The 13,050-nt window shown below is 36.5% G+C and overlaps 1 protein-coding gene across 1 annotated transcript; it reads right to left on the reverse strand.

The window, feature by feature from the left end:
• Positions 1-2,142: 2,142 nt before the first annotated feature.
• Positions 2,143-11,482, reverse strand: LOC110760774 (ABC transporter G family member 29-like). Its single transcript, XM_088250190.1, has 22 exons — positions 11,188-11,482; positions 10,648-11,075; positions 9,620-9,829; positions 9,408-9,492; positions 9,151-9,310; positions 8,952-9,028; positions 8,790-8,843; positions 8,310-8,400; positions 7,303-7,604; positions 6,138-6,736; positions 5,894-6,054; positions 5,670-5,779; positions 5,419-5,572; positions 5,166-5,321; positions 4,908-5,083; positions 4,477-4,809; positions 4,008-4,382; positions 3,776-3,909; positions 3,448-3,675; positions 3,148-3,319; positions 2,737-2,991; positions 2,143-2,574 (listed from the first exon to the last, which is right to left on the reverse strand). The coding sequence occupies exons 2-22, from the start codon at positions 11,058-11,060 to the stop codon at positions 2,302-2,304; spliced, it is 4,518 nt and encodes a 1,505-aa protein (XP_088106316.1). The 5' UTR covers positions 11,061-11,075; positions 11,188-11,482; the 3' UTR covers positions 2,143-2,301.
• Between the last annotated feature and the right edge of the window lie 1,568 nt (positions 11,483-13,050).

The following is a 13,050-nucleotide window of genomic DNA, read 5'->3' on the forward strand; positions in this document are numbered from 1 at the left end:
AAGAAAAATATGAAAACATGTGAAAAATATCTATGTATTTATTATATGAAAAGAAAAAATGCATGTTTTTAACATTTTAAGGTAGGTTTTGTTTTTCCAAAGTAAAATTAAATGTTTGAAGAGCCAAAGTCAACTTACTAGTCTTGAAGAGAGAGAAAGAGGTTGCAACTTTGATGACTGAGGTTGAAGAGGCTGTTGGAGAGAGTTTGTCTGATGTGGCTCACTGATTTTATAATTTCAAAGCTGTTGAAGAGGCTGTTGGAGATGCTTTATCTTGTAGTTTAATTGTTTTGATTGGTGTATTGATTTTGTGAATTCATTTGTTGATAATGTGGAAAATTCATAGCTATTAATTTGCAAAAAGGGGGCATCACACCAAATTCTTCACATAAAATGAAATGATGACAATGCACCGAGACATCATCTTATACCTGAATTTTCCTCTTGAGACCCACTTCAGAGAAACTGACCTGGATTTAAAGACCTAGTGGATTAAAGTCGGGCCTAAAAAGGTTAGGCCCAAAATCAAGACTGTGCCAAGAGGTCGAGCCTAAAGGCCCACGGGCGTGGTGTTTAAAATAATTAGATTACATCTGAAAGAAATCATTTGAATTCAATTTGTTTTCTTCCTTTCCTTCTTGTCTAAATCTTGGCATATATAAATTATAGGCTAAATTGTAGCAATGGTCCCTCGACTAAGACCAAACTTTACTTTTTGTCCCTCATTTTGATAAATTGTTACAGTGATACTTTAATTATGCCTCCACTTGTTGATATCCTCCTTTCTGTCATCTCTGTCAACTTTTATGTTAAAAATGATGACATGGCATGGACAATTCCTACTTAGCATGGGCAAAAATGTCTTTTTCACACAAAAATTTAAAAAATAAATCTCCTCTCTCTCTCTCTCTCTCTCTCCCCCGACCTCCCACCCGATTTCTTCTTCTCCCCCGCCCCCCCAATTTCTTATTTCCCCCCATCCACCCTGATTTCTTCCCCCCTCCCCTGGGCGCGATTTCTCACCCAGATTTGTTCCCCCAACCCCAAATGCATTTCTTCTTTCCCCCATTTCATCTTTTTGCCTTGGTCTCTTCTTTCCAGCTCTTGGCAATGTCCTGTGAGACTCCCATGGCATCTAATGAGGCTCCAGATAGTCCTCTCCTTGTGAACCCAACTGCATAAACCCCACCTTTCCCTTCCACCCATTTGGGAATGAATTCTTGGGAGGAACACAAAAACAGTTGACATAAATACAAAAATCAATTTGTATGAGTGAGAGGAGAGGAACACAAAACAACTCAACCCATGCCGCCGCCACCCCCTGCGATTTCTCTCCCCTACACACACATCAAACCCCAAATCCTCCAACAAAACCAAACAAGAAAATAAAAAAACAAGCCTCAGAAAGAAAGAAAGCAAAAAAGGAAAGAGAAACCAAAAAAATGTATATGTTCAATCCAGCATATGAAAAGACAAATATGCCCTCATTTTTAACGGAAAAGTTGACTGAGATAACGGAAAGGACGATTTATGAAAGTGGAGGCCTAATTAAAATACCACCGTAACAATTTAGCAATATGAGGAACGAAAAGTAAAATTTGCTCTTAGTCCAGGGACCATTGCTACAATTTAGCCTTATAGTAATACTTGAACAAACAATTTTACTTTATAATGTCATCTAAATCCTTAAATTTGCAGTCAATCCATCTAACCGGGCCCTAAAGAAATGAGAAGAAGTTGACAAGGAAGAATTTTGCTGATGTCTATTGAAACCTCACCATAGCATACACTGCATTAGGTCACTTCATAATGTGGTATTTCAGCAATAACCTGCTAATTCTTGGGATTGAACAGGAATTTTACTAGGAATTTTGTCAGGAATTTAGTAATAGAATAGAATGATGACTTCAATTACTCCAGCCAAAAAACATTGCTAACTCTTTGACTATAAAAAGGCACTAAATTTCAACCATAAAATAAAAGGGCACTAAAATTTGTAATGTGATTAAACAATATCGTCTGTCTTTGTTATTGGTAGTAATACAAACAAATTACAAGATATACCCTTAACATTTCAAATACAATCTAAAGGAGCTGTCAACTATACTCATCTTCATCATCGGTAACAAAATAATCAGCATCTTTAAACAAAAGGTATATATCTCACTTACTTTCTCAATAGAACAATTGATCATGCTTACAGATCTTGCCTCCTTCAGTTCTTGGGGTACATTCTTACATATATTTACATGTCTCACTTTCTGTAACATATATAACACGTACAATATAACAAGAATGTTTCTATCTAACTTGGAAGTTGAGTGTCCTTATGCAGTAGGCAAACAAGAAGGCAAAGAATAGTGTGAAGCCAACCAGAACCCCAGCCACTGGTCCCATGAAGTTTGGATCATATCCATAATGATCTTCTATGTACCCTTTCACAGTAGGGTCAGGTGTGATCCCAGGTGCTCTAATGGTGTCCTCAATATCACCATACTGCGACACAATCAATCCATACACTGTCCATGCGACTGGACAGATCCAGTAGTACCAAACCCACCACTTGGGTATTCTCTGAAAATTCCAAAGTTAAAGAACTTCGCGTTAGCATAAGTTCATAACGAGTTTCGATTACTTGGTCACCATTTTGGTAATGTTAACCAAGAAATCACATGAGTTTTTTTATAATTGAATTTGAAAGTTGGTGCTTGTGAGAAGAAGAAAACTACTACTTACTGGTCTTGGTATGAAGAAACCCGAGAAGAGATTGAAGACCGAATAAAATGCTGCTGCAAATATGGCCGCTACTTGGTGGTTTGGTGTGATGGAAACAGTCATCATTCCGTAGTATGTGAAGTAAAGGAATGAGAAGAAGTTGATGAAGAAGAACCAGAAGAACTTTGCTGCTGTCCATTGGAAGCTCACCATAGCATACACTATCAATGTATAATATGTGGTTTGAATAAACACATATGGTATTTCAACAATGACCTGCATGCCATATATATGGTTTTATTTGAATCAGTTAGATTGAGGTAGACAATTTGATAGCACAAAACTATGATACAATTAATAATGTCTTATGAATTGGATGGTTAATTTGTCTAAAATGTTAGTTACTGTAAACATATAAGGCCCCTCACTTACCTGTGCCAGTGCATAAGGTAGTGCAGAGTACATCCCAGCAGCTCTTTCTCGATAGAAAACTGTTCGTTCAATCGCAACTATTGGCTGAACTGTTCCGCAGTTATCGACTCCAACAAAAAACACAGCAGCATACATAGCCCCAATAATCATGGAAAGATCAGCTGTGCTTTCTCTGAATATGGAACAAAGACAAATAGCTCAGTAATTGGTGTATGTAAACTCTCGAAGGCATTTTTCTGCAGCAAAAAGAGCCTCCCTACTTGAAGTTATGAACTAGTTAAGTGGGAGATAAGCGCATACCTTTTAGTGCCAACCTTCCAGAAAATAGTTCCAAGCAGAAGTGCAGCTACCAAGGTAAAAAAGAATCTAACAAGGTTATAATCAGGACTTCGCCAATAAGTCCACCACTGCTTCCAGAGGCAAGACTTGAACTGCTTCCATGATGACTGAGAATACTGAGTCGTAAAATAGAGGTCTTTTGCTCCTGCTGGTGGTGTGCTCAACTCCTTTACTAAAGCTTTGTTTCTCCTGGTCATAGAGAAGAATTTATATTTCGGAAAAGTCAGCCAAATTCTGGACCCTACAAACTATTAGTATTTCTAAACTTTTTGGTTTGTTTTTTACTTACTGGTGCAAGGAAGATGATTTGTAGTGTTGAGCAAAGTCCATTCTAAGCCGAAGCTCAGTTGATACCGAGCTCGCCTCTAGCATCCATGTGGCTGGATTATACTTCTCTTTGATTTTTGTCACACCAGGAACTGCCTGGAATAGATCAAGAAGTATGGACTTAGATAATACTGCATTTGTTTATTTGTTTGTGCAACATTAAGAAAATGAAAAAGTTTCGGAAGGCAAAATACCTCAAAATATTCGACAATCTTGTGAGAATTGCGGCCCAAGGGTCCCGAGTAGATAACTTGTCCTCCTCTCTTCATCAGTAGCAGCTCATCAAAGGCCTCAAAGATATCAATGCTAGGCTGATGAATTGTGCAGACAACTGTTCTCCCTGTGTCCACAGTGTTTCTAACAGTCCTCATAACAATGGCAGCTGCCCTTGCATCAAGACCTGATGTTGGCTCATCCATGAAAATGATTGAGGGATTAGCAACAAGCTCAACTGCAATTGTTAACCTCTTTCTTTGTTCAGTTGACAACCCTGAAATTCCTGGAAGCCCCACTAAAGCATCTTTGAGACCGTCTAGCTCGACTAATTCCATCACTTGATCTACAAAAATCTGCAATTATCATAAAACAAAGAGCATGCAGTTTCAGAATTTAAATAATCACGCTATGGATTGTTCGGAGAAGTATTGCAAGGCATGATTTTACCATCTTTTCCTCATTGTTGACTTCTTTAGGGAGCCTAAGGAAAGCTGAGTAAATCAGTGACTCTTTGATAGTGACTTGAGGTGAGTGGATATCTGTTTGTTCACAATAACCAGAAATTCTTGCAAACGTTTCTTGCTTCTTAGGGTACCCGGAAATTCTAATGTCCCCTTCAATATACCCACCAGTCTTTCTTCCTGCTAAGACATCCATCAAAGTTGTCTTCCCAGCCCCGCTGACCCCCATTAGAGCAGTCAAGACCCCAGGCCTAAATGCACCAGTTACTTCACGAAGTAGTTGCAGCCTGTCCTCTGCCACTCCTTCTTCCTTCATTTCCTGTTAGTGTGAAGTAAGTTAGCAAAGTAGTGAAGTTGAAATATAATCTGATGTTTCAGGTGCATAAAGAGTGTGGAGGGAAAAGAAATATCTCTTACTTGGGGCATGTCCACATAGTAATTAACACTGTCAAAGGACATTGCAAGAGGAGTGAAAGGTAGAACCATTCCTTTCTTCGGGGCAACACCACTGGCGATTTCAAGAGACGAATCAGCATTTCTACTTAGTCCATTGGCATTGGATCGACTGCTCATTCTCCGGATTGTCATTTCTCCTAAAAGATTTTTAGTCCAATAAGAAACTTGGATACCAAATTATTTTCACATTTCAATTGCCAAGAGTTTTCTGTTTCTTACTTGAGTTGTTTCCATCAGTAGAAGATAAAGATCTAGAAAATGAGTCTTTCTTTGACGGGGGCCTTCTAAGCCTTGGTTCTTCCTTTGATTCTTCTTGGTCTGCCTCCATTTCGTTTGCCACTTCTTCGGATATTATGGCTTGTGGCTTTCCGGGAGCTAGTTTATTGAAACAAGATCATTAAAATCTTCACTTTGAAACAACAAATAAAAGAAGAAAATCCATGTTTGACATAAAAGGAATGTTGATTCTTACCATTTAGGTACATAAGCGCGAGCGTATAAATTACGTTGAAGAGAACTGCAAACCCAAGAGTAGCGGCAGCCCCAATCCAATACCAGTTTTTGTCAGGGTAAACACCAAAGTTATTTAGCACTGCCACACCCAAGCTGGTAACATTATCTGAAGCCTGCAACACAATGAAGTCCATTTTAGAATCTAACCTTTTTGTTAAACAAATCTAGCTCATCAATGATGCATGCAAGGAAGAGCCTTGTATGGCATACCAGTTTGTTCATCCACCTCGGAGAATACATTTCGTTTACAGTCATAGCATTGAAGCCATATGTCATAGGTGAAACCCAGTATCCCCAAATCCACCAGTTGGGAATTTGACCTGTGAAAAATGAAGCAAACTCATTGATGATTCAGTGAAGTACTAACCGTGCTCATCTTTTGTAGGTTTTTGACTTCTTTGACAACTACATTCAATATTCAGTTTCATGCTAACCTTTAGGAATTAAGAAACCTCCAAGCATGAAAACAATGAGCACGGAGAGAGACCCCCCCGTGTTCGATATGATGATGGTCCTGCAGACTCCTGCAATAAGCCTAAACATCCCAGAAGCCATTTGTTGGAGCAAAAATACCAACAATAGATGCTTGAAAAACCTGCAAATATTTTGACATATTCAAACTCAGAGTTTCTTGAAAAACCAAAGACATAAATGAAATGAAGCATACAAATTTTGTACCTGCTAGCTTCTGGTGCAAATCCAATGGTGTAATATGTAATGGCAACCCAAATAGAAGATTCCAAGATGGATATAGGAATCCCAAGCAGGACAGATGGGACAGTGAAAGTCCAAGCAGGGTGGAAGAGTAGGTCTCTGTGCTTGTAAAACACAGGGAGCCTTGCAATGGTCAAAGAGAGCTCAGCAAAACCATTGAACATGTTAACGATCATGGAAAATATAAGTGCACCAACATAAACTGCTGCATCCCCTTCATTCCTATTGTTCATTTCGGTCCTCAAGAAAACGGTGGAGCCTATAAATGCACCTATTATAATTTGGACCGTCTTGAAGATGTAGATGAAGGAGTTCCTCTTCATGAGCAGCAATTCTCTGTCAAAGCAGGCCTTGAGAAGCTCCATTTTGGGTATTGAATATTTTGTGAACACAAGAGCTGCTTTGTGGCCGCGAGGCTTGTCGAAAGGGATTGAGAGCTCATTTTCGAGCCTCATGCCCACTTGGAAGCGTTTGAACCTGTTTGCAAATTCTGTGACTGATACGTATCTGTATTGCTTCCTTCTGTCATCCCAATATTGTTCTTGGTCTTTTCTTGATGTAACCTGAGAAAGTTTAACACAGTTATGGGTTGGAAAATTGGCCCATCAAAATTATGGATTTAGATTAGCAACAATTTCATGGGCTGTTAAAACTGTTCAAACCATTCAAACGGATCCAATCAAACCCAGATATGTTTGATTCGTTTTTACACTAAAAATGTAATGTTGAATCGAGTCGAACCAAATTGCAATTAGTTTAGTTTGGCTTATTTAGAAATTGTCTAAACCGAACTAAGCTGCCATATTTTTTTTTTACTTATCTCAACATTGATATTAACCTTTTAATGTAAAAAAAATAAAAATAAAATCTTAAACTTAGGTATTCGTATTTGAATGACATCTCTCTCTAAAAAAATTGCTTAATTGCTTAGAAAGTGAACTGACTTAGCCAAACCAATCATTAAATGAATCAGTGTAATTTGATTATTTTACTAGGTTTAATTCAAACAACGATATTTCATTATTCAACCTGTGCTTTGAAACCTAAACCGAACCAAATCAAACCACAACATGTCAAATACTAATAACAACCTATCATATTTATTAAGTGAGACCTATCAAGATTTTACCTCTTGCAAGAAATCGGCGGTTCCCTTTCGCTCGGGGCATCGAAATCCACAGCTCTCAAAGAACTCTAAAATGTTCTCACGTGGGCCCTGGTAGACGATCTGGCCTTCCGATAAAAGGATGATGTCATCAAAAAGATCGAACGTCTCAGGAGCAGGTTGGAGTAGGGACATCAAGATGGTGGCCTCAGTGATGTGTACAATTTGTTGTAGGCACTTCACTATTTGAAATGTCGTGGAGCTATCTAGACCTGTTGAGATCTCATCCATGAACAATGCTTTAGTAGGCCCCACAATCATCTCACCTGTATTTCACCATATTAATTTGAGCTTGTCAACACATAAGTTTATACGAAATATTTAGTTTATAATTTACAATGACTCCTAATTTGAGAATATCATTTTTAATTTTCTTAAAAAACTTTGACGGTACGATAATAAATTTAATTAATCAATAAAAAAACACAAAGAAAGACCTAAACAAATTTAACGGAATGATCAAAATATACATTAGAATGTACTTATTAATAAATTAAGGTATTCCTTTTAGGATTGATATTGGTCCATTAAGGTATTCGAATTGATTTAGCAACAACTTTGGAAAGATGAAGGAATTCGTAAATTATATTTGTACCATGTAAGTAGTTAAATTACTCTTTTTATCGTTGGAATTTAGAAGAGTTCACAAGTTTACTTCTTCACTCCTACTAATAATAATAAAAAGTAGTTAAATTACTCTTCAGCCGTCCAAGAAAGACCCTTCAAGACTCAAGAGGGATAGTTCTATGAAGAAAAAAAATAAAGAGGGGTCCCTTTTTCTTCATAAATTTTCAACTACAATAGTTAAAAATTCTATTCCTATAAAATATTTTTATTTTAATTAGATTGGGGGATCCTATAGAATAATTTGAGACATGCTTTTCTCAAAGTCAAAGAAAATTCAAAGTGTAAGAGAGAGGACCCCACTTTTGTTAGTAAAATCAAAAGAAAAAACGAAGGTGAGAATTGACCTGTGGTAACTCGTTTTTTCTGCCCACCAGAAATCCCTCTCTGCATCTCATCTCCAACAATTGTATCCTTGCAAATATCAAGCCCCAAAATCTGTTCCAAATACAATCAAAAATCATGTCAGCAATTACATGAGGTCATGCTTCATCACTATTTTAATTAGCAAGACATTGTAAAGGGTGTTTTAGTAAATTGGTATTAAAAAATGGTTGGTCACCAACCAAAGTGCAAAGAAGGGCCCTCAGTATCCAAGACTCTGTTTGGATAGACAGCAGCAAGCAAAGTAGGTTTGTGAGGAGAAAATTTTGACAAAAACAAAAACAAATTTGACTTGGTATTGTTGCCTTTCATGATTTGGTTGTGGAAAATCTCTTCATAATTAATATGAAAGCAGAACCAAGGCAGACACTTTCTTTCTTTTTTTATCACCACTTTAATATTTAATTTGAAGATAAAAAAAGAAATAATTAAGAAATACTTACTTTTAGAGTATAATCAGTAATGAGACTGCTCTCAATTCCTCCCATTGAAACAGCCTGCAAAAAAAATTAAAAATAAAATTAGATTACACATTAAACAAAAATTCTCCTATGCGAACTTCCGGACGTTGGATGCATAAATCTTACAACTATAAATATTTATACCTTCATGAAAAGGTCTACTTCTGGCTCTGGAAATATTCCAGCGGCCTTTTCTCTTCTAGCAAGCTCAGAAAGAAGTTCTACATATATAAAACCCAATGAGTATAATTTAAAAAATTATTACCAAATTCATTTCCAAAATTACAAATGAATAAATAAAGAGAGCCAAATTTGAGTTTGAGTTTGGGTTTTGGTGACTTACCATATCGAGTACCAACCCCTTGGCATCTTGCTGAAAAATCTAGGGTTTCTTTGACTGTCATAACTCCGATATGAACATCATTTTGGCTAATATATGCAGATGTCTTCTGCGGCACAAATTCATTCAGCCTGTACCCATTGTAAGTGATTTCTCCTTTAACCTGTTCAATATTTAAAAATAATAAATAATTTTAAAAAAAGTTATTATTATTATTCTAATAAACCCTATTTTATTAACAGTGTCTTTTGACTGCTGACCTTCAATTCTGGGTCCAATTTCCCAGCTAGTGCCAGCAAAAGGGTTGTTTTCCCTGAGGATGGGGGACCTAGTAAAAGAGCCATCCTACAACCCAAAAATAAAAAAAATAAAAAAAAGTTACAAAAACCCTAATTAATCAAAATCAATAACTAATGACCTCATCTAATTATTAATTTGGAATAAACTCCTTATTAGTTACTTTAAACCTTACCTTGACGGTTTAATAATGCCAGAGGCGTCTTTGAGAATTGTTAAATTTGTTCTCTTAGCCAGTTTAATCCCAATTAAGCCAAGAGCTGATTCTGCAATGTTCCGAGCAACATTTGGGAGGGTGGGAAGAGCTCTGGTGCCGACATGGCAATCGGCTTCAACGGTCAAATCCTTAAACCTAACTTCCACTGTTGGAAGTCTGATCCCAACCCTGAAATCAATTACAACACATGAGCAAATTAATTAACTCATAATTACTATGCCCCAATTTGATTCCCTTTGCAATAAAAGAGCAGCCTGAAAGTTCTTTTCTTGACCTAATTTGTTTGTCCCTTAAGAAATTAATGAAAGATACACAATATTACGCAACATAGAATTCATAAATTAGTATTCGGCTTGCATCACAAGCCTTCTACTATGCCCACCAAGACAGCGACTTAAGCTAGTTTTTGTTTTTCACATCTTCATGTTCCATTTGGCCTCTAATCAAGGTCAAAGAAACGATAAACGAAAGCGATCAATGGTAAATTATGTATGAAAGCGACTATGCAATTAATTAATTAAATAAACTTAACCATATCTAAGTAGTGATACATGGATGACATTGTTGATGCGTCATCAATCTCTCATGTAACAAATTCTAAAGGCCGAACACCTCTACCCCGAAATGTTACATGACTCACAAATATTAGTGGGTCCCGCATCTATTAGTGCGAGAGGCATACGCATTGCATCTGTTTCATTCAAAAAAAAATTATTTTTTAAGGACCTTTCCTATTGAGAAGAGCAATAATAATATACTAAACTTTTTATTTCTTAATTATGTCTCTTCTCTAGCATAAGTGAAACTACAAGTGAGTTCCACGTTTGTGAGAGATGTGAGTTTTTACTCGATGAGTAAATATTTTAATATGAGTTATTGAAAATAGTTTTCTACTAAATATCAACAAAAAGAAGAGACGAGTGAGATAGAGAAAAACAAGGAATATACACCCGGTTGCACGTAAGTTTAATCATGGTAGAACTTACTTATCAATTCTACTTCTGAACTTTTTCAAGAACTTCTCATTGTCTTCCTCTGCAACCTTAAAAATCCTGTCAATCAAATTTTGGCGGTCGTTTATGTCGAGCTTTAAAACATCAACCTCCTTATGCACCACTTTGTTGTTGTTGTTGTTGTTGTGTCCTTGAGGTTCTGTTTCCACATAGGACTTGATAATGCTTGTTCTTAGCCGATCATATGTGGGCAGTTTCTCAATGGCTGCCCATTTCAGAGCCTCTTCATCTTCATCGACGTGGCTGTTTCTCCGAGAGTGCGAGGCATTCGCAAACACTTCTTCCATGCTCCAACTTGCTCTGCTAAAACTCCTGCTTATGCTTCTGCTATAGCTATGGTGCCTCTGATGTGATTGTGACCCTTTCACTTTCTCTGTTGCGTCCATTTTCGACTTACCGTTCTGAAATGTTAAAAAAAAATAATGATAATTTAGTAAAAATGGAATAGCTTTATGCTCTGTTTGGTTTCTGAGAAAATTGAAATTTGGGTTTCTAAATAAGGAAACAGAATACCTCAACGGGGTTCAACACCAAATTCTTGGTTTTTAGTTGAAGGGGGAGTTTTGTGAACTTTTCTTGCCAACCAAACAAGGGATGAAGAACTTACTTATTTGGTGTTTGTTGAGTGACAAGGGGGGAAGGGGTTTGGTTTCTCTCCTTTGGCAACTGAACAGGAAGCAGAGGAAATGGGTTGGTGGAGTTTGAAAAATTATTCTCTTCACATTTCCCCACTTTCTCTACTTTATTCTTGGAAATCAAAATCTCTCTTTCTTGCCAAAAGGGTGAGATTTTGGAAATATGAGTAGGAAGATTGGTGTGATTTGTTCCCTTTGAGAAGTTTTGTGGGTATTTATACATGCACAAGAGGGTGAAAATTCTCTATTTCTTAAAGAATCATTGAAATAGTCAATATTATATTTCATGATTGCCTTGAATGGTATTCAAATGTGATCGGCCGTAGTACCCACCTCCTTTCCAATTTCTTTTGAGTCATTTTGTGGGCTCCCCATATCATACATACTCATCTAATGCCATGCCATTGGCACATGAGGTTTGGTAATTTAGTGACACCCAACTACCCATGTAAATGGTGGAGAAAAATAAATCAAAATGGCAAACATAATCCTATAAATCAAAGAGTTTTATCGTCATCAACGCTCGTGGATTAGTAGTAAAAAATTTATTTACAGAACTATATTGTCAATTTGATTTTTTAGGCATGCTAAAATTGGTCGCCTATGAATCAAAGTGACAATATTATCTTTTAAATCAAAGAATTTTACTCGCATTAGTCATCCAAATTACCGCATTATATTGCAATAATATGCCACAAGAGCAAAGGGCAAGTGGATTTTAAATTGGTGATGGTCGTGGAGTTTTATATTCAGCTTTGACATTAGGCGGGTGGAGGTGGCTCTGTATATACATACAGGGGCGGATCCACATAGGGGTAAGAGGGGTCAATTGATTCCTACAAGCCCGAAATTCACCATTGGAGGTGAAGATGTTGACCCCTACAAATTGCCCACAAACTGTTTGATGGAATGCTCCAGAGGGCACATTTGTCCTTTTACTTTCATTTATTTTTATATTACTCCATTTACTTAAGTTTAAAATATAAATAAGGAAGTACCCCTAATTTGGATTCAAATAAAAATACTAGAAAATCAAATTCCCACCAAATCAAAATATGAAAAATTGGTTTTAGTGCAAAATACGATTTAAGCTAAAAATGATGGCTCATTAAGTCAATATATGCTTCATACTAAAATCCCATAAAATCAAGTTTTCTTATTTGATGTTTAAGGAACAAAAGGCGCCAAAAATTATCTTGAGAAAATGATTATTTTGAAAAACAATTTTTTATACTTAGCCAGTATTTTTACACGAAACAATTTTTCATGTATGATGTGAATGCATGAAAGGACCTAAGATCAATCTAGGTAAAAAGCCTTAGATGTTCAATCCACAAAGAGTTTTATAAGAATAACCTAACTCTTACATATTGAAGAAATATTTGCTTAAATAAGCTCCCCCTAAGACAATACTCATAAGGGTTCAAAGTTTGAGAGCTAGAACCCAAAAGAAATGCAAATAAAGACTAAAATCAAAAAATGACGGACTTCAAAAATGACATAAATGCCCTAAAATGAGCAGGATTGCGCTAATACATGTCAATTCTTACGTCGAATAGGACGAGAAGCCTTGGGAATCGTAGAGGATTGTGCTAATTTTTTGGGTTATTATCACATTCTTAGAGATATTTCTGGTGCATTGCAGTGTGTGTCTATTTTTTGAAGTTGATTCAGTTCTCTTTGATAATGAAAATGAGTATTTTGTGTAGTTTTATCTATTAACTATGAATTAGAATATTAT

This window comes from Prunus avium, chromosome 3 (genome assembly GCF_965620075.1).
Source record: "Prunus avium chromosome 3, drPruAviu1.hap1.1, whole genome shotgun sequence".
Lineage (NCBI taxonomy): Eukaryota > Viridiplantae > Streptophyta > Magnoliopsida > Rosales > Rosaceae > Prunus > Prunus avium.